The 26114-nt window shown below is 45.1% G+C and overlaps 1 protein-coding gene across 5 annotated transcripts in view; it reads right to left on the bottom strand.

Annotated features, from left to right (window-relative positions):
• The window catches only part of LOC311112056 (pericentriolar material 1 protein-like), a 36520-nt gene extending 10663 nt beyond the window's left edge, over window positions 1-25857 (bottom strand). For 4 of the 5 annotated variants that reach the window (XM_084155034.1, XM_084155036.1, XM_084155038.1 and 1 more), the window contains exons 1-23: window positions 25755-25857; window positions 19742-19865; window positions 18651-18902; window positions 18011-18334; window positions 17175-17345; window positions 16303-16422; window positions 15806-15986; window positions 15566-15675; window positions 14885-15173; window positions 14393-14576; window positions 13008-13220; window positions 12497-12663; window positions 12158-12393; window positions 10342-10481; window positions 10026-10155; window positions 9627-9809; window positions 9193-9374; window positions 8797-8991; window positions 6163-6454; window positions 4985-5130; window positions 4153-4397; window positions 1248-1422; window positions 373-692 (exon numbers count right to left, since the gene is read on the bottom strand). In XM_084155034.1, the coding sequence (XP_084011160.1) occupies window positions 373-692; window positions 1248-1422; window positions 4153-4397; window positions 4985-5130; window positions 6163-6454; window positions 8797-8991; window positions 9193-9374; window positions 9627-9809; window positions 10026-10155; window positions 10342-10481; window positions 12158-12393; window positions 12497-12663; window positions 13008-13220; window positions 14393-14576; window positions 14885-15173; window positions 15566-15675; window positions 15806-15986; window positions 16303-16422; window positions 17175-17345; window positions 18011-18334; window positions 18651-18902; window positions 19742-19846 (4360 nt within the window). In that variant the 5' untranslated portion in view covers window positions 19847-19865; window positions 25755-25857. The remainder of the gene's footprint in view (window positions 1-372; window positions 693-1247; window positions 1423-4152; window positions 4398-4984; window positions 5131-6162; window positions 6455-8796; window positions 8992-9192; window positions 9375-9626; window positions 9810-10025; window positions 10156-10341; window positions 10482-12157; window positions 12394-12496; window positions 12664-13007; window positions 13221-14392; window positions 14577-14884; window positions 15174-15565; window positions 15676-15805; window positions 15987-16302; window positions 16423-17174; window positions 17346-18010; window positions 18335-18650; window positions 18903-19741; window positions 19866-25754) is intronic. The other variant, XM_084155035.1, reaches the window with a different exon arrangement.
• Window positions 25858-26114: the final 257 nt, after the last annotated feature.

The following is a 26114-nucleotide window of genomic DNA, read 5'->3' as shown; positions in this document are numbered from 1 at the left end:
CAAGGAAAGAGAAAGTAGACATTCAAAACGAATAGAGGGGAGAAAGTGTGAGATACGCAAATAAACATTTACACACATCGTATGTTTAAAAAAAGACCCTATTCGTGCATTTGTCTTTTGGATAGATTGTAGCCTTGAGCAATACTGTTTCAGCTTGAGTCTCCTAAATATTTGGAGGTCCTCAAATCTCTATTCTTATGATGTTTTAAATATATAAACAGGCAGGTGCTACACAGTGGTGGTGGTTGGAGCGAGTTACCTCCCGGCCTTCCTAACTGAGCTGCCGGAGAGGAAGGAAATGTCAAGTACTAGAGAAAAAGCGCTCAATATAAATCACTACATGTCCCTACACTGTATCCCCTGTCCCCGTACCCGTGTTCTTGTGGTGTCCCTTGGCCCGCCGGGTCCTCCTCTTGGAGTTGGGCGTCTTGTCGCGGGAGGCCAGGCTGGCCTGGGCAGAGGCCTTGCGTCCTGCCCTGAAGGTCTTGGTGACGGTGGTGGGGTCAGCGGGGTCCGGCATGCTGCTAAAGCTCTCCTGGGAGGCCTGGTCGAAGGCCTGGGGCCGGGTGTTGTTAGCCCCACTATGGGGTAAAGGGGAGGGGGATTCGGTGATAGGAGCTGGAGGCTGGGAGACGTTGAGCCAGCCAGATTCATGGCCACGACTGCTGCTTCCTTCATTCTGCCTCTGGGGCCTGGTGGGACGGATACAGACAGAACGACGGTTGGACTAATGAAGGAAGAAATTTGTATGTGTGAGTAATAGAGAACTAAGTAGTAATGAAGTGTGCCTTTCATTCTTCGCACACACACACACTAGGGCTGGGAATTGCCAGGGACATCACGATACGATATTATCACGATACTTCGGTGCCAATACGATATGTATTGCGACTCGCACGATTCTACATGTATTGCGAAGATTTTATTGTGATTTGATGTTCCAAACATATAGCTCACTATAAGTCTGCTGCAGAGAGACAGAGCATGAGAAAACTAGTTTTGATCAGTCAGGGAAAGTGCTGAAAACACATTGGCTCACTATTTAAAAAGATGAAGAACATGCTATAGGATGAAAAATATTGGAGTTTTGGCACAGGTACAGCCGATTAGCGCTAGCTAACGCTACCTACATCGATTTTATAAACCGATACTTGGGAGTCAAACGTTGATAATATCGATACAATATCGTCCAAAAATGATATCACAATATGCAACTATCGATTTTTTCTCCCATCACTAACACACACCTTTTGTCTACAGTGTTGAGTGGGGAGCGTTGCAGGGGCGGGGGGAAGCTCAAGTACTCTGTCTTGACTGAGGTGTTGGGATCCAGCTGCTGTTGGTTGTCTGGGCTGGCCTGGCTACCAGCACTGTGAGGGAACTCACCCATAGCAGAAGGGAACAGGGGGTTGAAGTTAAACCCTGTGTAGGAGAAAAATAAGTGATGTGAGCACACATATTGAGGTATATTGTGCAGGTTAGCGTTTTTTCCGTCATGAATCTTGTTCTGGAGGCAGCTCTGCAGAGTGGTCACTAGCTGGCACAGCCACAGTCATCAAATCTGATTTTAAACCTAACCCTAATCCTAACCTTAAATTAAGACCAAAAAGCTCATTTTATGTTAATGAGTTTTACCATATAGACCTTTTTTTTTTTTTTTGCAGCTGGGTAACTTAAGGGGAAATCGCTCAGTTCTGCCTCCAGGACAAGACTGATGACAAGCGTCAACCTGCGTATATTGTGATCTGGAAACACAACAACTTGGTTACAAACTTATCAAATCAGGAATTTCCTACTATTCCAGTATGCCCTCTAGTCCTCAATCACGCTCATATGTGCCAGAGCTTCTCAATTTCCAAAGCGAACCTCTGAAGTGAACTGGTCCAAGGTGATGAGTGAAAGAGACATTATTTGAACACTAACTATACACTGAGTATACAAAACATTAAGAACTCCTGCTCTTTCCATGACATAGACTGATCAGGTGAATCCAGGTTAAAGCTATGAGGACAGGTTAAAGAAGGATTTTGAAGCCTTGAGACATCGATTTTGTATGTGTTCCATTCAGAGGATGAATGGACAAGACAACAAATGTAAGTGCTGTTGAACGGGGTATGGTAGTAGGTGCCAGGCACACCGGTTTGTGTCAAGAACTGCATCACCGCTGGGTTTTCCACGCTCAACAGTTTCCCATGTTTATCAAAATGGTCCACCACCCAAAAAGACATCCAGCCAACTTGACACAACTGTGGGAAGCATTGGAGTCAACATGGGCTAGCATTCCTGTGGAACACTTGACACCTTGTAGAGTCCATGCCCCGATGAATTGAGGCTGTTCTGAGGGCAAAACGGGGTGGGGTGCAACTCAATATTAGGAAGTTGTTCCTAATGTTTGGTATACTCTGTGCACATTCTTGGATGTTTCATTCCTTTGAGAACTTTCACTCATACAATAGAGATACAGTTGAAGTCGAAGTTTATATCAACCTTAGCCAAATACATTTAAACTCAGTTTCACAATTCCTGACATTTAATCATAGTAAAAATTCCCTGTCTTAGGTCAGTTAGGATCACCACTTTATTTTAAGAAAGTGAAATGTCAGAATAATAGTAGAGATAATTATTTATATCAGCTTTTATTTCTTTCATCACATTCCCAGTGGGTCAGAAGTTTACATACACTCAATTAGTATTTGGTAGCATTGCCTTTAAATTGTTTAACTTGGGTCAAATGTTTCAGGTAGCCTTCCACAAGCTTCCCACAATAAGTTGGGTGAATTTTGGCCCATTCCTCCTGACAGAGCTGGTGTAACGGAGTCAGGTATTTAGGCCTCCTTGCTCGCACATGCTTTTTCAGTTCTGCCCACAAATGTTCTATAGGATTGAGGTCAGGGCTTTGTGATGGCCACTCCAATACCTTGACTTTGTTGTCCTTAAGCCGTTTTGCCACAACTTTGGAAGTATGCTTGGGGTCATTGTGGAAGACCCCTTTGCGACTAAGCTTTAACTTCCCGACTGATGTCTTGAGATGTTGCTTCAATATATCCACATAATTTTCCTTCCTCATGCCGCCATCTATTTTGTGAAGTGCACCAGTCCCTCCTGCAGCAAAGCACCCCCATAGAATGATGCTGCCACCCCCATGCTTCACGGTTGGGATGGTGTTCTTCGGCTTGCAAGCCACCCCCTTTTTCCTCCAAACATAACGATGGTCATTATGGCCAAACAGTTCTATTTTTGTTTCATCAGACCAGAGGACATTTCTCCAAAAAGTACAATCTTTGTCCCCATGTGCAGTTGCAAACCGTAGTCTGGCTTTTTTGTGGTGGTTTTGGAGCAGTGGCTTCTTCCTTGCTGAGCGGCCTTTCAGGTTATGTCGATATAGGACTCGTTTTACTGTTACCTGTTTACTCCAGCATCTTCACAAGGTCCTTTGCTGTTGTTCTGGGATTTATTTGCACTTTTCGCACCAAAGTATGTTCATCTCTAGGAGACAGAACGCGTCTCCTTCCTGAGCGGTATTACGGCTCCGTGGTCCCATGGTGTTTATACTTGCGTACTATTGTTTGTACAGATGGACGTGGTACCTTCAGGCGTTTGGAAATTGCTCCCAATGATGAACCAGACTTGTGGAGGTCTACAATATTTTTTCTGAGGTCTTGGCTGATTTCTTTTGATTTTCCCATGATGTCAAGCAAATAGGCAATGAGTTTGAAGGTAGGCCTTGAAATACATTCACAGGTACACCTCCAATTGACTCAAATGATGTCAATTAGCCTATCAGAAGCTTCTAAAGCCAAGACATCATTTTCTGGAATTTTCCAAGCTGTTTAAAGGCACAGTCAACTTAGTGTATGTAAACTTCTGACCCACTGGAATTGTGATAGTGAATTATAAGTGAAATAATCTGTCTGTTAACAATCGTTGGAAGAATTACTCGTGTCATGCACAAAGCAGATGTCCTAACCAACTTGCCAAAACTATAGTTTGTTAACAAGAAATTTGTGGAGTTGTTGAAAAACGAGTTTTAATGCCTCCAACCTAAGTGTATGTAAACTTCCGACTGCAACTGTATGTCATAACATCAAGGAGGAAGGATCTATAAAGATTGGATGGAAGGTGCATTTATAAAAGGGGTGTTGGAAGTCGTACCGGAGGAGAGGGGCGAGAATCCGGCCAGGCCAGGGGGCAGGTTGAGGGTCTGGTTGACAGAGGGGGGCATGGAGGAGGTGAAGGGGAGAAAGAGGCTGGTGGGGGAGAGGGGGGGACAGCCACTGCCGGAGTCCCGGGACGTGGAACCCTGGTTCTGGGCCTGTTGACCTGACGACGACGAGGGCTGTTGTTGTTGTTGTTGTTGTTGTTGTTGACGGAGCAGGTCGCTCAGCACCAGTTTCAGTCTGGGGACAAACGGGACAAATACAGGCAAGTCAGCGTTAAAACGTAATAATATTCACATTCATGTATTCACAAGTCATGTTTAAACCGGATATCATTTTCACATACAGTGTACTACAGATAGTCAATCATGGTTAAATAACTATGCACTTAGAACGATACACTAATGTAGACATGCGTGTGAACCTAACGAACGAAAGCTGCAATGAATACATGTTCATAAACTGAATTGTAAGGTCTTGAAAACAGACACTGATCATTTCCCTCATGCAGTACATTGAGCCGGTGACATTAACATATTAGTAAACTAATACAGTATCTGGGGATTTCAGATGGAAATTAACTACAGTATATAGCTAAAATATGGTGCAATGTTTGTCGTACATTATCTGTGTCAAACGGGTCCCGTGTGGGTCAGTTGGTAGAGCAACGCGCTTGCAACGCCAGAGTTGTGGGTTCGATTCCCATGGAGGACCAGTACGAAAAAGTATGCACTCACTACTGTAAGTCTGCTAAATGACTAGAACGTAAATAAACCAATAGAATACACATTTCTAGTTGTTGTTTTGTCTGTCTGTGTTCGTTCTACCTTTCGACGTTGTTCTGCTGCCAGGCCAGCTGTGTGTAACACTGGCTGAGCTGGTGCATGACCAGGTGGACCTGGGGGGAGGACAGGTTGTTGGGCAGCGCGCTGTACGGTCCTGTCAGCAGGGTCTGGAGCATGTAGGACAACGTCTGGATGGATGGGGGGGGGTAGTGACAAGGAAAGAGTGAGAGACAGGGAGAGGAAGAGATGGAGAAAGAGTGTGTATAGAGAAAGAAAGAGTTTGAAAGACAGATAGAGAGAGAGAAGGGAAGGAGAAGGGGGGGGGGGGGGGGGGGGAGAGAAAATGGTATTCATGAACCTGTCAGTCAGTTGGTTTCCCATACAGGTTCTGACACCCAGTCAAATAGGAACTCTAGCCAACGGCTGATTTCTATAAAGGAATAGCAGCGTTGGCATTTCCATCAGGACGACGCACCCTGAATAAACTCAACACCATGCCCTATAGGTTAATAAGTGTCACCGCCGCCATGCTATATCAATGACTATGTGGAGAAAATCCATTTAGGCACCTCTTAACACAAGACTAGCGTGAGTAATACATTTTCTTTATTAACTTACTTTTTCAACCTTAGTGAAATGTAATAGACATTGAACAGTAAGGAAAGCGAGCAGAAATGACAGACATTCTTTGGCGGTGTGCCTTAGGTTGCTGCTACCTTTTCTGTAGGTTGGGTGAAACAGACCAGGGTCGAATACATAATATTCCGAATATTTGAAATACTTGGTGTACTTTATTTGGATTAGCTGGTCATGTAAAATGGAAACAAACTCCTCATGCCAGGCAAGCTAAATTAACCTCAAGTACCTCATTTGGTAAGGTGAATTCAGACCTGGTTCGGATATGTATTCCATATTTGAAATACTTGGGCACTTAAATTTTTTTTTAGCTTGGACGGTACAATGAAAACAATGGAATAATCCAAAAAGCATGTACACCCCTCATACCAGACAAGTTAAAATCAATACATTCCAAAAAGTTGACATGTGAGGTTCCCTTGATATAGCTTAGCTTGTCAGGTACAATGGAACCAAACTCCTCATGCCAGCTGGCCTCATACCTGACAAGCTAAATCAGGCACGCCTCAACCATGTCAAATGCTTGAGATAAGCCTACATATTAGTGTGAGGTGACTGAAGTGTGTGCCAACTGCTATACCAACCTGCTGGTCCTGCAGTAGGGTCTGACACATGCTGGTGCTAAAGTCCAGCTGCCTCTGTAGTGTGCCCACCTGCTCCTGCCAGTGGCGTGATGCCAACCCAGACCCAGTGCCAGAACCCTCCTGGAAGGACAGCTCAGCTGCCCAGCGCAGGTTCTCCTGGCGCCTCGCACCCCCGATGTTGACGCCGCCGTGGGCTTGGGACTGTTTTTGTTGTTTGGCTCTGGCTCGAGAACGGGGAGAGGGTCGGCCACTAGCTTCGGATGCGAATTGTTGGGGCGGCTTCAGAACTTTGCTGGAGAAAGAGAACGAAGGGGGAGAGTGATATATTTGTATTATTGGGTGTCCAACGAGTTGTGGGTGCTGCTGGGAATGTATGACCCAATTTTTCCCCAGAACTTTCATGATGCCAGGATTCAAGTTTTATTATTCTCATGTACGGGCTACGTATGGTATACATTGTCCAACGAAGTGTTTACTTGCAAGTTCCTTCGACAATGCATCAATAGGAAATTGTAAAAAATAAGAATACGAACATAAAGTAAATGGCAGTAGAATACTGTATGTTAGCATACATCAATAGAATCCTATGGGGTGGATCAAAAGCCTGCACACCCAGTTTCTCTCTAGGACTGGAGTTGGGTTAAGGTTAACCCTAACCCCTCATAACTACAATTGATTCATCCTTAAGAGTATATTAACGAACCCTTGATAAAAAACATCCCCATCAAAATCCGTCAGTTTAAGATAGAGATATCATTTTTTTTAAATAGGATGCGTCTCAATCCACCGCCTACACTAATGTCGGCTTTCCGCATCTGTGGTGGAAGGTGGCTGAGCTATAGCGGTGTCAGACCATGAGACATCCCGACATCACTAAAACGTCTGTAGCGTCGGAACAGTTTGGCCTACAAAACGACTACAACTCTATGGAAAGAGTAGACTGTCACGAACACGATGGTGTTCTCCGTTTTGCTCTACAAGTGTCACGGGGCTCGTCTGAAAGTAATCCATACAAACGACTAGAAGTATGGAGGTAGTTTAGTGCCAACAAAAATAAGGGGTTAAATATGTACAAAAAAACAAAAATATTTCCTGAGCTTTCTTAAATCTCCTAATACATATACAGTACCAGTCAAAAGTTCGGACACACCTACTCATTCAAGGGTTTTTCTTTATTTTTACATTGTAGAATAATAGTGAAGTCATCAAAACTATGAAATAACATATGGAATCATGTAGTAACCAAATAAGTGCTAAACAAATCAAAATATATTTTATATTTGCGATTCTTCAAATAGGCACCGTTTGCCTTGATAACAGCTTTGCACATTTGGCATTTTCTCAACCAGCTTCACTTGGTATGCTTTTCCAACAGTCTTGAAGGAGTTCCCACATATGCTGATCACTTGTTGGCTGCTTTTCCTTCACTCTGCCGTCCGACTCATCCCAAACCATCTCAATTGGGTTGAGGTCGGGGGATTGTGGAGGCCAGGTCATCTGATGCGGCACTCCATCACTCTCCTTCTTGGTCAAATAGCCCTTACACAGCCTGGAGGTGTGTTGGGTCATTGTCCTGTTGAAAAACAAATTATAGTCCCACTAAGCCCAAACCAGATGGGATGGCGTATCACTGCATAATGCTGTGGTAGCTATGCTGGTTAAGTGTGCCTTGAATACTAAATAAATCACTGACAGTGTCACCAGCAAAGCACCCACACACCATAACACCACCTCCTCCATGCTTTACGGTGGGAACTACACATCCGTTCACCCACATCGGTTCTCACAAAGACACGGCGGTTTGAACCAAAAATCTAAAATTTCGACTACAGGCCAAAGGACAATTTTCTACCGGTCTAATGTCCATTGCTCATGTTTCTTGGCCCAAGCAGGTCTCTTCTTCTTATTGGTGTCCTTTAGTAGTGGTTTCTTTGCAGCAATTCGACCATGAATTACTGATTCACACTGTCCCCTCTGAACAGTTGATGTTGAGATGTGTCTGTTACTTGAACTCTGAAGCATTTATTTGGCCTGCAATTTCAGAGGCTGGTAACTCTAATGAACTTATCCTCCGCAGCAGAGGTAACTCTGGGTCTTCCATTCCTGTGGCGGTCCTCATGAGAGCCAATTTCATCATAGCGCTTGATGGTTTTTGCAACTGCACTTGAAGAAACTTTCAAAGTTCTGGAAATGTTCAGTATTGACTGACCTTCATGTCTTAAAGTAATGATGGACTGTCATTTCTCTTTGCTGTTCTTGTTCAATATTTTGAATGTTTAACACTTTTTTGGTTACTACGATTCCATGTGTTATTTCAGTTTGTCTTCACTATTATTCTTCAATGTCAAAAATGGTAAAAATAAAGAAAAACCCTTGAATGAGTAGGTGTGTCCAAGCTTTTGACTGGTAGTTTATATATATATATATTTTTTTTAAAGCTAAAGGGGTCCTACAATTCTATATCAAACAGCTAAATGGTCTGACCATCTTAAAACAATTCCATATGTAGCTTGTTCCCTCCCACCCCAACGGCTTAGACTTTTAGAGGTTAAGAGTACTGTGCCCTGTATCTTTATCCTGAATCGAAAATTAATACAAAAACAATGGGTATCCTTGTATACATCTTTCACAGACCTGCCCAGTGTCTTCCTGTTGCTGTAGGATCGCTGCTTCCTAGTGGAGTAGAGATGCAGGTCATCACTGGAGCTGGACTCTGCTCCGTCCTCCTCTTCTTCATCCTCCTCTTCTTCTTCCTCAGCGCCCATCTCAGAGGGGTAGCCGTCCTCATCCAGCTGACAGGTGGTGGAGCCGCCCCACGTGGCCATGGTCCTGAGGAGGGTAACAAGTCGTTTAAGGCCCCACTCAGAGACTAAACCGATCCCCCTAGGCACTTCATGTAGACATGAGAGCATACGATGGCTAAAAGCATCATTCTATTTCTATCTGCAACATTCAGGACGGTTCACATCATAGAATTGACCCCCGATGTAGATTTGGGGGCCTTTGTGAATAATCTACCGCTTTTCTCACCTCTCGTCCCTGCTGAGTGGCTGCGAGGCGGCGGCGTGTCCATCTGGGTCCTCCATCCTGTAGGGGGAGTCGCTGAGGCCGCTCCTCCTCTGGTGCTCGGCCATCAGGGACTCCAGGTGCTTCCTCCGCTGGCGCAGTTCCTCCCGCAGGATCTGGTGGCGCCGCATCTCACACCACAGCTGCTTGGGAACCATGAAGGTAAATGAGCGGAGTCATTTTCATGGTTACATCTGCATGATAACCCACACACTCCTATAAGAGCTCCCTGACATCTAGCCATGGCTAACTCGGTCACGCTAACCCTTACCAGTTAACTCTCAGGAAAAGCCTTGCACTGAGCGGGTGATACAAGTGTTTCACGAGCCATCACTTTAAGTTTGTACTAGCCTTGATGTTTTGTGAACCTGTCAATGAAATCAAAATAAAGAACCCACCTCGTTGTCGGTGACAGAGGCGTTAGCAGCGGCCTGGGCTGTGGGTTTGAGCACGGCGGCGGCAGGAGAAGCGTTGGCTTTGGGGGCTGCAGCCGGCGCAGGGGGAGGGGCCGGGGTGGAGGTTGCAGCCGGGAGCTTCCTCATCAGGGCCTGCTGGCTCACTGTGCTGCTGGACACTGACGACTGGAGAGGAGAAGAGCGGAGGGAGAGGTAGAATGAGAGAGAGAGAATGATAGGAGAGAGGAGGTGATAGAGAGTGAGAGAGTGACTGTCTCAACACCCTATTCCCAATATAGGGCACTACGGTTAAAAAAAAGAGTCCAGGAAGAAGTTCAGAAAGAAGTTCTGACACCAAAACAATCAATCAGGAAATAGGGCGATGTGTGCTCAGTGTGTTACCTGCAGGTCGGGGCAGGCCCACTGTAGGTCCTGGATTTTGTCCTGGATCTCCATCAGCCGCTGGCGCTCCTCGTGGAGCTGCTGCAACTCCTGCTGCTGCTGACGAAGCTTCTCCTCGTACAGCTTCTCCCTGAGACACACACACAACATATTTTAGATTCACAAACAGAATCACCAGCTGTGTAATTCACACATGCTTAAATGAAAGGAATGCACTCACTCAATATATAAATAGACGCAGGAACGTTCATACACACATGATGGTTCAACGGCCTCTACTGTGTATGTGTTAGTGCTCCGTGCGGGAGTCTCCTACCTGGCCTTGTCTGTGAGGGTGAGGTCTCTGGGGCTCTTGGCTGCGGAGGAGGAGGAGGCAGCAGCAGCACCTCTGGTGTTGTTGGGCTGCTGGTGGTGACCCTCGTCCTCGTTGGCCGTGGTGGCGTCTGTATCATCACTCTGGGAGACAGGAAGTCACATGGTTACTATTCCATAAGGCCATCACCCATCTTCAAATGACTCAAATTCCAGCTCTTTACTTTCTTGGACTGTAAAGGATCCTCTTCCACTCTGAACTGTCTAGACCTCTCAGCTGCACCATGGTCATTTTACATTCTATACCATGTGTTCTATTTTGTATTATTTGCTTATACGTGTGTTGATATGTTTCTACTTGCACGCTCTATATACAATGCTGTGAGAAAGTACTTGCCTCCTTTCTAAATCGTCTTTGCTTTTGCATATTTTTTATACTGAATTATATCAGATCTTCAACCAAAACCTAATATTAGATAAAGGGAACCGGAGTGAACAAATAACAACAATTACATACTTATTTCATAAAGAAAGTTATGCAACACCCAATGCTCCTGTGTGGGAAAAAAAAGAGTAATTGCCCCCCTTGCACTCAGTGACTGGTTGCGCCGCCTTCTGCTGCAATGACTCCAACCAAATACTTCCTGTAGTTATTGATCAGTCTCTCACGTCGCTGTGGAGGAATTTTGGCCCACTCTTCCATGCAGAACTGCTTTAACTCAGCTACATTTGTGGGTTTTCAAGCATGAACTGCTGGTTTCAAGTCCTACAACAACTGAATTGGGATTATGTTTGTACTTTGACTAGGCCATTCCAAAACTTCAAATGTTTAACTTTTTACCCATTTTCATGTAGACTTGATTGTTTATTTTGGATCAGTCTTGCTGCATGACCGATCTGCGCTTCAGTTCATAGACAGATAGTCTGACATTCTCCTGTAGAATTCTCTGATACAGAGCAGAATTCATGGTTCCTTCTATTAAGGCAAGTCGTCCAGGTCCTGAGGCAGCAAAGCATCCCCAAACCATCACAATACCAACACACTCGACTGTTGATATAAGGTTCTTACTGTGGAATGCAGTGTTTGGTTTTCGCCAGACATAAATGGGACCCATGTCATCCAAAAAGTTATAATTTTGACTCATCTGTCCATAGAACATTCTTCCAAGAGTCTTGATGATCATCCAGGTGCTTTTTGGCAAACTTGAGTCAACCTTTTGGACGAGATGGGTCCAATTATGTCTGGCGAAAACCAAACACTGCATTCCACAGTAAGAACCTCATACCAACGGTCAAGCATGGTGGTGGTAGTGTGATGGTTTGGGGATGCTTTGCTGCCTCAGGACCTGGACGATTTGCCTTAATAGAAGGAACCATGAATTCTGCTCTGTATCAGAGAATTGTCAGGCCATTGGTCTGTGAGCTGAAGCGCAGCTCGGTCAGGAAGCAAAACAATGATCCAAAATACAATCAAATCTACATGAATGGCTAAAAAGCAACACATTTGACGTTTTGGAATGGCCTAGCAAAAGTCCAGACCTAATCCCAATTGAAATGTTGTGGCAGGACTTGAAACGAGCAGTTCATGCTTGCAAACCCACAAATATCTCTGAGTTAAAGCAGTTCCGCATGCAAAAGTGGGCCAAAATTCCTCACAGCACTGTTTACTCCCAATGATTTAATGGGTATAACACCAATGTGTCAGGGCACAGTGCCTTCTTCAGACAACAGACTTGCACTTTGTTGCCTACAATTTATTTCAGACTCTATTCTATATCTTTCATATGCTATGTTTCTCTGTTTCTAGTCAGTCCTCTCACCTGCACCATGGCCACCAGCTCCTGGAGCTGCCGTAGTTTCTGCTTGGCCGTCTGCAGCCGGTGGACTTTGTGGGCGAAGTCTGCGTCCTCGTTCCCCAGGCTGCTCCTCCTGCTCGACCCCGAGCCCTCGCTGTCCCGGCCCCCGGCCCCCTGCGCCCCCTCTTCATCCTCCAGGGCATCGTCTTCTTCATCATCGTCGTCCTTGACCTGGTTGTAGGGGCGGTTGTACTGGCACTCTGTTGGAGGCAGAGACCATGAGGGTTAGTGAGATGAGTGGGTTGTGTGTGTGAACAGCATGGGGGTGTACAGCATGTAATGTGCGTATGTGTGTCGTGCTACCTATGGCTGAGGGGATGTTGAGGCTGCGGAGGTTTGTTGCTGCAGAGCGGTTGTTGATCTCACACTCGGTGTTGAGTCTCCCGTCAGCGCGGTTGTTGGCGCTGCCTCCTCCTCGGGCGTTGGTCAGACTGTTCATTTCTGTCCAGTTCCCAGAACGCTGTGGGTTTCTGACCAGGGGAAAGAGAGATGGAGAAGAGGGTCAAGTCTCAATTTCACTCTCCGGCGTGATTTGCCCTTGGGAATTGTAATTATCTAAACCTTTATAATATTTCTTAGCCAGGCAAGTCATTGAGAACAAGCTATATTTTACAATAAAGACCTGGTAATGTGGGGCACATGAAGGGAACAGATTATATGCTTGGTTTGAAACTAACAGTTACTGTCAGTGGTTGCCAGTTCGAATCCTAGGTCTGTGATGCTTAGTATCAGAATTGGACAAGGCCCACTTATAAACAGCTCTAATGCGGAATAATAACGACGTCACCCTAATCTGTCCGTGTCCCTCAAGTACCTGATGTTGGTGATGGGAGGCCGGCGGTTCTCCTGCTCCGAGTCGAACATGGTCTCCAGCATGGAGCCGTCCTCCTCAGTCTCCTCCTCCTCCTCTTCCTCTTCCTCCTTCACGTTCTCGTTGACCGTGTCCACCATCATGTCCGATGTCTGCTCGTAGTACTGCACCAGCTCACGCAGCTCGTTCAAACGCTTGTGCACCTCCTTCAGCTTCCTGTGGTGGTGGGGGGGAGAGAGAGACTTAGGCCTGATTCCGTTTTAAAATGTCCAAAGACTTAAAAGCATTGGATTGGCCTTCTGCCCAAAGTGTGCACTCTTCACAACCCCCCACCCCCAAGAATTTACAGCACCTCAGGTGAGCTGCAAGCAGTCTATTCCCTTTGAGTCACATTTCAGAAACAGTGTGGGGGAATGAATGGGGAGAAATGGAATGGGGAAAGAGACTATGGTTGATACATGGACAACTGATTCAATGAAGGAGAGACACTTGACTAATTGGATCCATTGTTGCTCAGACTGATGAATGAATAAGAGGGATAAGAGTGATGGATGATAGAGTTTGTCTGAAGGAACAGTACAGTATGGATCTTCAGCTGCCGGTATCAGAGTGATAGAAAGGGTGCATGCTAATAGTCTGAGCTGGTTCCCTCTACTAGTCTCCTTTGCTTCATCGCCACTGGGTTGTATTCATTAGGGCACCACTGGGTTGTATTCATTAGGGCACCACTGGGTTGTATTCATTAGGGCACCACTGGGTTGTATTCATTAGGGCACCACTGGGTTGTATTCATTAGGGCACCACTGGGTTGTATTCATTAGGGCACCACTGGGTTGTATTCATTAGGGCACCACTGGGTTGTATTCATTAGGGCACCACTGGGTTGTATTCATTAGGGCAGAAGTCCAGGTAGTCCCAATAGACATGGAACACTGGTCACTTGAATCATGTTTACATACTGTTTTACTCATTTCATATGTATATACTGTATTCTAGTCAATGCCATCCTATTCAACTATTGCTGTATAAATACTATTCAATCCTACAGATATACTAAATATTCTATCCACATACTGTCCATAATGTCTATACATCCCATCACATACATATACTCCGGACTCAGACATTGCTCGTCCTAATATTTATATACATTTCTTAATTCCATTATTATTGTGTGAATTGTTAGATACTACTGCACTGTTGAACACAAGCATTTCGCTACACCCGCAATAACATTGCTAAATATGTGTATGCGACCAATAAAATTTGATTTGGGCAAGTCCAGGTAGTTCCTCTGCGTTTCAGTCAGTTTTCTTCCATTTGGTGCCTTATGAATACAACCGTGGTGTGATGTGCACTGATCTTAATAATAGTTGGGAGTTTAGTACCGGAGTTTGTCTGCTGGGGCGTCCTCATGCTGGGGGTGTGTGGAGGGGATGTAGGTGGAGGGGTCCCGTCTCATGGCTGAGGCCCCGTTGGGCTCCCGGTACAGGGCAGAGGGGCGGTCTGAGGAGGGGCCCGCGCCCAGAGCCAGGCTACGCTGAGAGGACACAGACACAACTGCGCCGCGACCTGAGGGAACAACATACACGCGTCACTCACACATGCACAGCTGCAAACTTACAAGCTTCTATCATATAAAACACGTTTCTCCCCAAAGAATGTAAGATGGGAGCTGCGCCACTATGTAAACACAATAAAAAACACATCTAAAAAGTTTGTTATCATTGAATGCTCTATATTGCAGGAAACAGCTTTGCAGGTGTTCAAATAAGCAATAATCTCTGAAAAATCTAAAAATATCACTGACCCCTCCGGGCCTCCATCCCTGACGGTGTTATCCTACTCCTAGTCAGTTACAGAGACGAACCATAACTTACAGGAGTTGTTGTTGAGGGTCTGGTCACGGAGCGAGTGCAACTCCTGCAGGATCTTGTCCATGGTCTGCTTCTTGTCCTGCAGCTCCTGCAGCTTGGTCAGCTTGGCGCTCGCCGCCGAGGCCGACGTGGGGGTGATGGAGGTCAGGGAGGTGAGCGGGGTGGGATGGAGGAAGGAGGAGGAGACAGAGCGGGGAGGAGGGGAAGGCTGGGAGGAGCGGGAGCGGCAGACTTCCCGAGAGAGGGAGAGGCTCGCGGCTTGTCTGCGGTTGTCTGGGACTACTGCCTTGGTCTGAGGAAGGAAAGGCACACAGGATGTTAGTAGGTGCATAAACACAAACATTCAACTCATCATTTATTACTTTGATGGGTAGCACTTCACATTATCACAAGGGATAAAGTGGTAATAACATGGTAACAAGTTCTATTTACTTAACATGGAGACTTCATTTTGCCCAGTTATCTCTTCATTTAAATGGAATGATTCTTGTTATAGGGTTATACACCACGTATGTAATAGAGGGGTAACAATACCATGTTATTGCAACTTTAGCCCGTGCTGTAAAGTGCTACCTTATGTTTGCCAGGGTTGTATTCATTAGGCACCAGACAGGAGAAAATGCTAATACTTTTGGCTATGGTGTGCCCTAATTAATACGACCCAGTACTGTATGTTGCTGGTACCTGGGAGTCGTGCAGCTGGTTGTGGAAGCGCTGAATGAGGTCGTTCAGCTCATCGTTCAGCTCTGAGGTGATGCTCAGCCCTGACACACTGCCTGTGGTCTCCGTTGGCACTGGAACAACACACACACCAAATGAAAAAAGGTTACGTGTGTGTAGGTACCTGCTCTGCATGTGCGCTGTGTGTGTGTGTGTTTACACTATGCGAGTGTGTGTGCTCTCTCTATGTGGTCCGTGTCTCACCGGTGTCAGCCACGGTGTGGGAGGCGTGCTGGGAGCTGTGCTGCAGGGTCAGTAGTGCTGCCTGGCGGCCCTGTAGAGCCCTGAGCTGCTCCTGCTGCTCCAGCATCTTCTTCAGGAGCTCGTGCTGCTTCCTCAAGTTCTCCAGCTCCTCCTTCTGGTCACTGCGGCCTGCAACGCGGCCCTGTTTTAGACACACACATAAGAAAAACGCCAGCACAAGCAGAACTGGGTCAGACGCTAACAGCGAAGATTTCCTGGTGTTACACCGGCAATGGGAGGTGGAGGGAGGGATGGAGGGAGAGAGGAAGAGCGAGGGATGACGGCAATAAGATTAGCCTCGGTCTGCTTGGGTGGCGCTACTTCTAGAAGCAGTGTCTTACTATCTAGTAGAGATGGTAAAGCATATCCCTATGCAGCGTATTAGATGATCTCGTTTGTGACCAATCCAAATAGCAGAAGCAGGAGGGGTTGTCAGAACTAGAGGAAGGGCTACTCACGGTGGCGTTGGAGGCGTCTGAGGAGCGCACCTCGATGTTGAGGGAGGTGCTCTCTGGCAATGAGCCTAAACCCACGGCAGAGTCCAGTGTTCCCGCCTCGTCCTCCTCGTCCTCCCTCGCCTACAGAAGACGGGGCGTCAGTAAAATAGTAGGCACAGACTGCAAGCAGTCTCCCTCCTTGGCCCTAACTATGGTGCTATGGACACTGAGGGTGTAGTGGCTATGGGAACCCAGGTCTTCTCATCCGTTTCCTTCCCCCTCGCTTTTCAATGTAATACTTGAACAGTGGTTGGAGTGAAAAAGTTAGGACTGGTCATAAGTACTCGCACATATGCCAGAGGGGGTATCGTATTTAATATTGACAGCAAGATGCGCTGACAGCAAGATCAAATAACACGTGCCATCCAGCAGTTCAGAAGCAATGTGTGTCATGTCCTAGATTTATCTGCCAAATGGAACAAGATACACGACTGTGTCTGTCGGCGTGTTTCAGACGCCTTGGCATAAAAAATACATGACCAGGGTGCAGTGAAGAGTTCCCAAACACAACACCTTGAACTATCAACATCAATGTGAGAAAGAAGCAGTGGACAGCAGGCATTCTTTAACAGGCAAAAGCCCAAGCTTATTTTTTACTAATCAATACCAGACACAGAGTGAATTCAAACTAAAAATGTATCTCGAAAGCAGCCCCTCTCATCCTTAAATGACAGAAGGATGGAAAGAGAGATAGACCAAAAGAAAGAGAAAAATATATAAAAAGACAGACAGATCAAGCCAAAGAGAGAGGAAGGAGAAATTAGAAAAACAGAGACACAAAGCCAAAGAGAGACAGTGAGAAAGCCGTGATAAGCCGGCGGTACTGTACTGACCAGCATCTTCTGCAGGAAGCGGAGGTAGGACCTCTCCTGCTCCTTGAGGTGGGCGATGAGGTGGGTGAGGCGCTCCACGTTGGCCGGGATGTCGTTCTTCTCCACCAGATCATCCCTCATGGAGCTGGCCTTGCCGATGTACTCCCGGATCTGAACCAGCTTGCTCACCACCTGACCGGGACACCAGAGTGTGAGGGTGTGTGAGAGATAGTGTGACAACAGAGAGAGAGCATGTGTGCGTGCATGTCTGTGTGTAAATGATAGAGAGAGCGAGACAGAGAGCGAGAAATCGTGTGTGAGAGCGCGGATACCAATCCGCTCAGTGCAGACTGCGCTAAACGAGGGCAGAACTCACTTGGGAACCTGCGGTGGTGGCTTATTTTTAAATTGCCCTAAATACACACTGGTTTCATCGTCATCTTGCTCACTTAGTCTCCCATCCTTGTTCTACCATTTCTTTTTTTACAGGAGCGAGAGCACGGCACCCCTTGTGATCGTTTGCAGACAGTACAGGACGATCAGGTCAGTGCAAGCACAGACTTGAATGGTGAAAATGCTGTTCCAAGGTATGCTATTTATATAGATTTGTCCAAAATGTGTTACTGTACCCACTTTTCTTCTATCTGCCGACAACTAAACTACCTTTATCGTATGCATTGTCCTGTTTGTTCTATTTTAACTAAGTATTGAAACAACTACAAACTTCAAATCATTTGCATTGTGCAGTAAGTGGTTGATCAAACAAAAACGTAGACTACATAGAGACAGTATTAAAAAAAACAAGCCCTGAAAAGCCCTAATCCTTCACTAAACCAAAGTGCCTAGACATTACCTACCTGGCTACTGTCGATGCTGAGCTCTCCTCTCCCATCCTCCCTAGAGGGAAGAAGCCCTCTCTCAGCCCGACTACCTAGCCCAGGGGTGTCATTGCTGGGCAGGGAGGGGGCGAACGCGTCCCTGAGACCCAGGCCAGGGCTCTGCTTCTTGGCTGTGGCGGCGACAGAGGGGGTTGCGGGGGCCGAGGCGGAGGGGGCCTCCCGACTCTTGTTGGTGTTGACGTGCAGCGGCAGGAATTTGAAGGGCTTTTTGTTTTCCGCCGCCAGCTGTCGCTGGTTGTTGGCTGCTGTGACGCGGCCCTGGGAGTCACTGCCGACGCTCCTCTGGGAAAAAAGAGCGAGGGATGTCATAACCTGGCTTTTAGTCTAAATTACAGTACTATGAAACAGAACAATGCCGCAGAACCTCTGCGATATAAAAAGCTGGAAAGAAGGTTCTTTGGAACATTTAATAATTGAAAACTTTCACACTAAAGACAACAAAAAAAGCTTAATTTTTGTACATGAACAGTACACTTCCACAACATCTTTGGTGGACTTTAAAATGTTAACTAGGACCCCCTCCAGACCCCAACAATCACAGATGAATCCTCCAAGAAGAAACGCACAGTTCAGAAAGCTCTAAGGAGAACCCTCTCACCTCGTCCAGGTCAGTGAAGTTGATCCTCTGCCGGAGACGGTCCAGCTCGGCCTGGTCGGGCACCGACATCTGGGTGGTGTACTTGACGTGGGGGAAGGAGTGAGGGGTGTGTGTCCTCCTCCGCCCCGTGCCAGGTGTGGACTCCGGGGAGATGTCATTGGTCAGTCGGCTCTCCGCCACGCCGCCGGCTGAGAACTTCTTCCTGTTCTTCTCCGTCGAGCGGTTGGCCTTCTTCTGCTGGATGCCCCAGTCCTGAAAGGGGACAGGAAGCTTTCAAAAGGGGTGTAGGGTGAAGTTATCACTAAACACTGATGGGTCAGTTTTGGATTTCCCCCCACAAATGGTTAAGGTTAGGATTGGGGAAAGGGAAGCTGATCCTTGACATTTACCTAGAGGAAACTTCACCCTGGAGCTTTAAAAAGGACAGAAGGTCCTTGCATGTGTTTTATGTATTACCATGTACTGTTTAATGCTGTACTTGCTTGATAAGCACATCATGGTTCCCCAAAGGGGACGCATTACAATAAACTTGTAATAGACCATTTCAAATCCATGTCTCGCTTTGGTCAGCATTGTAGGTAGATTGACAGACTCTAGAGCTAGTCAGTGAAGGGGCTGAATCCTTACTAGAGCTATAGAGTACCACAGTATGAGTCATAATACCCATAAAACCTAGCGGTCAAACAGGGAAATGGTTCCAATTGTTTTTCCACCATTTATTTTTTCCCCATAGGTCATTTTAGAAACACTTCAAATAAGGGCTGTGTTTCGTGTAGATGAATGGTGGGAAAATGATTGGAACCATTTCCCTGTTTGACCGCTAGGTTTTATGGGTATTATGACACCTCCACTGTGGGGCTATATACGCACAAAAAACTAACGCAATCACAAAGATTTTAGTTACTTTCACAAATCTCCAGTTAGGATTCAGCCTTTTAGTGTCCATTCTCAATAGTCGTGTCCCAAATGTCACCCTATTCCAGTAGTGCCCTACTATCGACCAGGACCCATAGGGCTCTCTGGTCAAAAGTACTGCAGTGCACTACATAGGGAATAGGGTTCCATTTGGGACGCATCCATTGTCTCTGTACCATGTTGTTGAGCCGGTCTTCTAGGCTGCTGCCGTTGGTAACGGTCCAGTTGTGCAGCTCCTGCTCGTCTGCGCAGTCGTCAAAGGGAGTGCCCCCTGTCGCCATGTCCTCCTCGGCTCCGCACCTGTTGGGTCGTTGACATGCATCGTCAGTCAACACTCTAGAACGGCTTTGGACTGGAGACAAAAGCATGTGCACGTACACACACACACACACAGTATGTCTCTTTCATATTGGCATACTGTACACAACTCATTCACTCACACACTCACCAGGGTTTCCGTTTGCCGGTAATTGCCGGCTTTTGGACGATAAAAAAATGAAAAGCCAATAAACAAAAATTGTTGCCAGCCAAATTGACCAGGATAATTTTTTTTCCTCCCAGTGCAAAATAATGCTTTTTATTAATTGATGGAAATACATTTCACAGTCGTGCTTATCGGTCTATTAGGTTATTTTGTTACATTTAGCAGAATTAAAATTGGGGTGTGTGTATTTTCATTAGTCGTCATCAATGTTCCCTCTAAGCTGCGCGAGCACAGTAGCCCCGGGACTGCTGCGCAGAAACATCAGCTCACAGATAACTTCACTCAACTTTCTAGAGCAGTGGTCACCAACCGGTCAATCACGATCGACCTCCAATGCATTCATAGTGAATCGCCAAACATTTCTGTAAAAAAACCATTGATAAAGCCTTGTGTTCCTATTTTCTTTTTTCTTCGTCTCGGGATGTTGGTGGTAGGTGCACCCGATTCACCTGCCCTACACGCCGGGTAGGCCAACTTTTGACATTTTGAAACATTTCATGTGTCTGAAGGTACAATCTCTGCCTTCCCGGCGGGCTCGGAGAGCAAACCAAGTGCACTATAGGCCTACCGCTGGCCAATCGGATGGCTCAGATTACCGTGTCTGTAGTAATGTAGCAGGCATTAAAGAAAGCTACAGCAAAGTTGATACTGTGAGATTTCAAAACCATGACTAGAGAGAAACTGTCAACGAATACAGCAAAGAGCTGCTGTTTTTATGAATGAGTTCATGTTTAAGTTCTTACTCAGCACTGTCAACACTTTGTATTCAACACTTTTATAAGCCATAAAATGTGCGTTCTTCCTATTTCCACTCAGCACTACAACAAGCACTGCAGCTGTAATGAATGAGTAGGAAAGTGTATCTATAGTCTTGCGTTATTATTAGTGGCTTGGGTCTTCTTTAATACCGAGGAATATTTCACTTTCTTTGTCCATAGGAGTAACATGAATTTGTGCATGAGGCAGAAATAATGCAGTGCGACTTGAGTTTCGCCATCAGCTGGAAGACGGTGTCCCTTTTTGGTCAGTCTCAGGGAGAGTGGAGGGACGTTTAGAGGCGGACCCTCAGTCTGCTGCTCTCTACCTCCGCTGAGACTGACCATCAGATGCAGGCACCATCAGCCCAGTAAAATAAAAAGCTAATTATTTAAAATGTATGCTCACTCAGCTGTGCCTCACAAGTAATACAATAACGGATATATTACTGGTGCGATCATATAGCCTACCTCAAATGTTGAAATATATATACAGCTCTGGAAAAAAGTAAGAGACCACTGCAAAATTATCAGTTTCTCTGGTTTTACTATTTATAGGTATGTGTTTGGGTAAAAATAACATTTTTGTATTATTCTATAAACTACTGACAACATTTCTCCCAAATTCCAAATAAAAATAGTCATTTAGAGCATTTATTTGCAGAAAATGACAACTGGTCAAAATAACAGTGTTGTCAGACCTCGAATAATGCAAAGAAAATAAGTTCATGTTCATTTTTAAACAACACTAATGTTTTAACTTAGGAAGAGTTCAGAAATCAACATTTGGTGGAATAACCCTGATTTCCAATCACAGCTTTCATGAGTCTTGGATGCTCTCCACCAGTCTTTCACATTGATGTTGGGTGACTTTATGCCACTCCTGGCGCAATAATTCAAGCAGCTCGGCATTGTTTGATGGCTTGTGACCATCCATCTTCCTCTTGATCACATTCCAGAAGTTTTCAATGGGGTTCAGGTCTGGAGATTGGGCTGGCCATGACAGGGTCTTGATCTGGTGGTCCTCCATCCACACCTTCATTGACCTGGCTGTGTGGCATTGGCGCATTGTCCTGCTGGAAAAACCAATCCTCAGAGTTGGGGAACAATGTCAGAGCAAAAGGAAGCACGTTTTCTTCCAGGACAACCTTGTACGTGGCTTGATTCATGCGTCCTTCACAAAGACAAATCTGCCCGATTCCAGCCTTGCTGAAGCACCCCCAGATCATCACCGATCCTCCACCAAATTTCACAGTTGGTGCGAGACACTGTGGCTTGTAGGCCTCTCCAGGTCTCTGTCTAACCATTAGACGACCAGGTGTTGTGCAAAGCTGAAAATTGGACTCATCAGAGAAGATGACCATACTCCAGTCCTCTATGGTCCAATCCTTCTGGTCTTTTGCAAACCTCAGCCTGGCTCTTCTTTGCTTCTCATTGATGAAGGGCTTTTTTCTAGCTTTACACGACTTCAGCCCTTCCCCTAGGAGCCTGTTTCGAACCGTCCTCGCCGTGCACTTCACCCCAGCTGCCGTTTGCCATTCTTTTTGTACGTCACTTGATGTCATCCTACGGTTGTTGAGTGACATTCGAATGAGTTGGCGGTCATCCCGGTCAGTAGAGAGTCATTTTCGCCCTCTGCCGGTCTGGAGCTTTGTTGTACCCAAATGTCTGCTGCTTGACCTTGTTCTTATGAACCGCCATCTTTGAAATTTTAAGGATGGAAGCAACCTGACGCTCACGGTATCCCTCTGCCAGTAAAGCCAGAATTGAAACCTTCTTTTCCTCACTCAAAACTTTCCTTTTCAACTCTTTTGGCATGGTCAATAGTTATTTTTTGATTAATATTACTTTTGAGATACTATTAGAACTATTTTTGCCATCCAGCTGGTCCTATTGCAAGAGGATAGTGATGACCACAGCAGTGGTTTTATACTTTTCCTCGTTAAATAAGATTTGGTTCAGGTGATCACCTAATTCAGTAGAATGTTGTGTGCCTGTGTTGGAATTCAACAGACACTGGAATGGAAATCATACATGTAGAGATGCTGATTTAAGAGAAATGTGCAGTGGTCTCTTAATTTTTTCCAGAGCTGTATATATATTTTAAATGGCCCGGACAACAATGCATTGGCAGGGCAATTCAAGCAAAGCTAATATGCAGTGATAATGTATTGGGCCTATAGCTTACTGCACAAACTTCATTGCTACAGTACTGTTTTTAATTGGTTAATGTTGCATAGACTTACGTTTTTTAAGGCATGTATTATATATATATTATTATTATATATTATTATATTATTAAAAAGAAATCTGAGAGGTAGATCTCAGTTTGCATTTTGACTCAGAAAGTGATCTTAACTCAGAAAAGGTTGGTGACCACTGTTCTAGAGTTTTCCTTGTTAACATTATTAACGTTTCCCTTCACTGTGGCAATTGTGATTGAATCAACGCAGGTTATTGTCAAGCCCTGTATGTTTTTTTTTTCAAAAGTCTCATGGAATGTAAACCTACATTTAACACCACACATTGGCTGCTACTGTAGGCTGAATGATAGAACAGATATATCCATGTTAAGATGTTATGGGATGCATTTTCTTCATTGTTTTTGATGGTAGGCCACTCTGGTAGGCCTACATTATGATCAAATAGCCACAGTAGTCTACATACATGGCCACTGTTTAAACTAACTTAAAGCGGGAACAGCCTCAGTGTTCAGAGTAAACGCGCGCTGGAAGTTGCACAGAATTTTCACAACTTTCAAGCTTGCGCTCAGCAGACGTGAAATTTTCTCAGTGCCGGAAATAATTAGAGGGAACATTGGTCGTAATGTATCATTTCTTACCCGCGCACAGCATACAGAGCCTATTTTGAGCTGAATATCGCTTGTCAGACAGTGCTAGAACTGCTGCAGCCGCAGCTCCTCAGCTCGTTGCTGCTGGAGTAAAACATGTACTTTTATAAGACCAGTCATTGGGCAACAATTCTGAATGCAGTCACCTGTTAAAAACAGTTTTGATGGCCACGATTAAAAATAACTACTATTTTTATTATCAACTGGCAATTGTGACGCGCCTCCCATTCAAGTGCAAAGGCAACGGTAGGCATGCTATCAGCGCATCACCCACCACTTTGCAATGTGAACTGGAGGCAGTATGCATTTTGAAAATCGAATTAATTGTTTGAAACCTGAATGTTTTACTTCATATTATGAAGCATGTCTTACCTTGCTTCAAAGCAGCCTAGGAAAAATCTGACCATAGAAACATGGAGGCAATTATTTTATAAAGACTTCCCCATATGCCATTGAAACCAGCATCTCTCCTGTTGGTATTCATATCACCTTTCTTTCATTGTCCAGAAGCCAAAAGGCACAATCCCAGTCATATTATCAACCTAAGTTTCTAACGCTGGCATCAGGTGTGCTGTTTGGAATGGTGTTGTTTGCCCACGAATTGCATTTAGGCAAATGTTTGAAAATAACGTTTTAGTGTCTCCTTCATTACAGGAGTTGGGTGTTCTGTTAAGATGAATACCATAATCTAAATGTAATTTCTGACATTCTGAGCACCGTGGGTGGACGTCCTAATGGGTTATGCACACAATGCATAACATTATGGGTCAGGTACTTTTCTCAAATTGGCAGCAAATTAAACAATTTAATGTCACGTTGTATGGCGCCACATTTTCCTAATGGAAACCCAGACACACACACGTCAAAACAAACAAGGTGTGTTTCCGAAGTAGCTTCACAGTTATGACACTAACAGAGTGCATGATTCTAGAGGTGTTTGTTGCTTTCAGAAACATCCTCCAGTCAGAAACGGTGGCTTGTTTGGAGGAATGTTCCTGCAACTAAGCAACAACATTCACAGACCTTACCCTTAGTATGACAAGTATTACAGCAAACTAAACCATAACGTGAGGCATAACGTTAATAATCCAAAACACCATAGCTAGCTACAAACCATTGTATGACATAGCTAATAATAATAATAATAAACATTACCGATATCAATAACGTTACTTTACCTATCGATTACGTACCTGTGCGGTGTATTCAGTCACCCACTATTAAATGTGTTGGTTTGCTTTTGGGGAGGTCGCGGATTGAGTAAGGATGTCTTGCTGACTACGTAACTAGCTAACTTCCCAACAAAAGGCACTTCTAGCCTTGTAGACCGCTAGAATTCCCTCCACTTCAGCGAGTTCGCGGGAGCCAACTGTCAGTAGCAACAACTAACAACTACCCCCCCCCCCTTCTAAGAAGTTCTAACTTAACGAAGTATGGTGACAAAAACCTTCATCGATATACACTCAAATAGCCTATCGATGCGGTTTATTCATCATTTGGGATACCAATGTAGCTATGCAAATCTAAACTAGTTTACCTTTGTCACTGTTTGGCAACATGAAATTGCACGCCATGGTAACGCTTGACCCCCCCCCCTCCCCGCGAAAACTGGAGGTGAAATTCCGACAATGGAAAATACATTGAAGGCTAACTAACGTTAATGGTTGCATACACTGCCCTTGGAAAGTTTGAACAATTGATGTTCAAAACAAAAGCTGGTGTTAAATTCGGAGGGGAAAGTATTGTCAGTAGTAGGAATTACAGTTAGCTAGGTAACGTCAACTTGCTAACGTAGCTAGTAGCTCACGTTACCTAGCTAGCTGGCCAACTAAAAACAAACAAGATTTCACGGCCTGACAAGATTGCATGCCTAGATAGCTAGTTACCTAGTTAGTTCTTGTTGGCTATAACAGTTTCAAAATGTGTACACGTAGCTGGTTAAATACAATAGCTAATGCCTACTCGAAAATACAGCACCAACCTAGTTTTGTTTGGGGTAAGGAGGTAGCTTACGTGATGATGCTACGCTAGCTAGCTGGTGGTGAACTAGCCACTTGCCCTGGCTTGGCTAATAAAAGTAGTGTAAAGAAATGAATTACCTCAGTGAGTTTTTGAGAAATTCTCGTAACACTTTATGGTCAACGGCTCATTCTAACAGCCAGGAGAAGGCTGTGTCTCAATAAACACAAATAAGTCGTTTCGGTGTTGATGATGAATCCACTCAGTCAACGTACGCTTATCAGCCCAGTGTCAGCCATTATATTCCCTGTTCAAGGAGGCGGAGTGATATAAAATAGTAGTGCTACTTGAACAAGAGCCCTCATCGTCAATACTGTTATGTTTTTTCTCAAATGCACACACACATATGTAAGGAGTATATCAAAGTGACTGTAATTATGTGTACAATATTTTGGACTAATATACAGGCAATGGCACCCCTATTGAATAAGGTACTATTT

Source organism: Coregonus lavaretus (assembly GCF_964263955.1).
Source record: "Coregonus lavaretus genome assembly, chromosome: 38".
Taxonomy (NCBI): domain Eukaryota; kingdom Metazoa; phylum Chordata; class Actinopteri; order Salmoniformes; family Salmonidae; genus Coregonus; species Coregonus lavaretus.
This window is presented reverse-complemented; position numbering and strand designations above follow the sequence as displayed.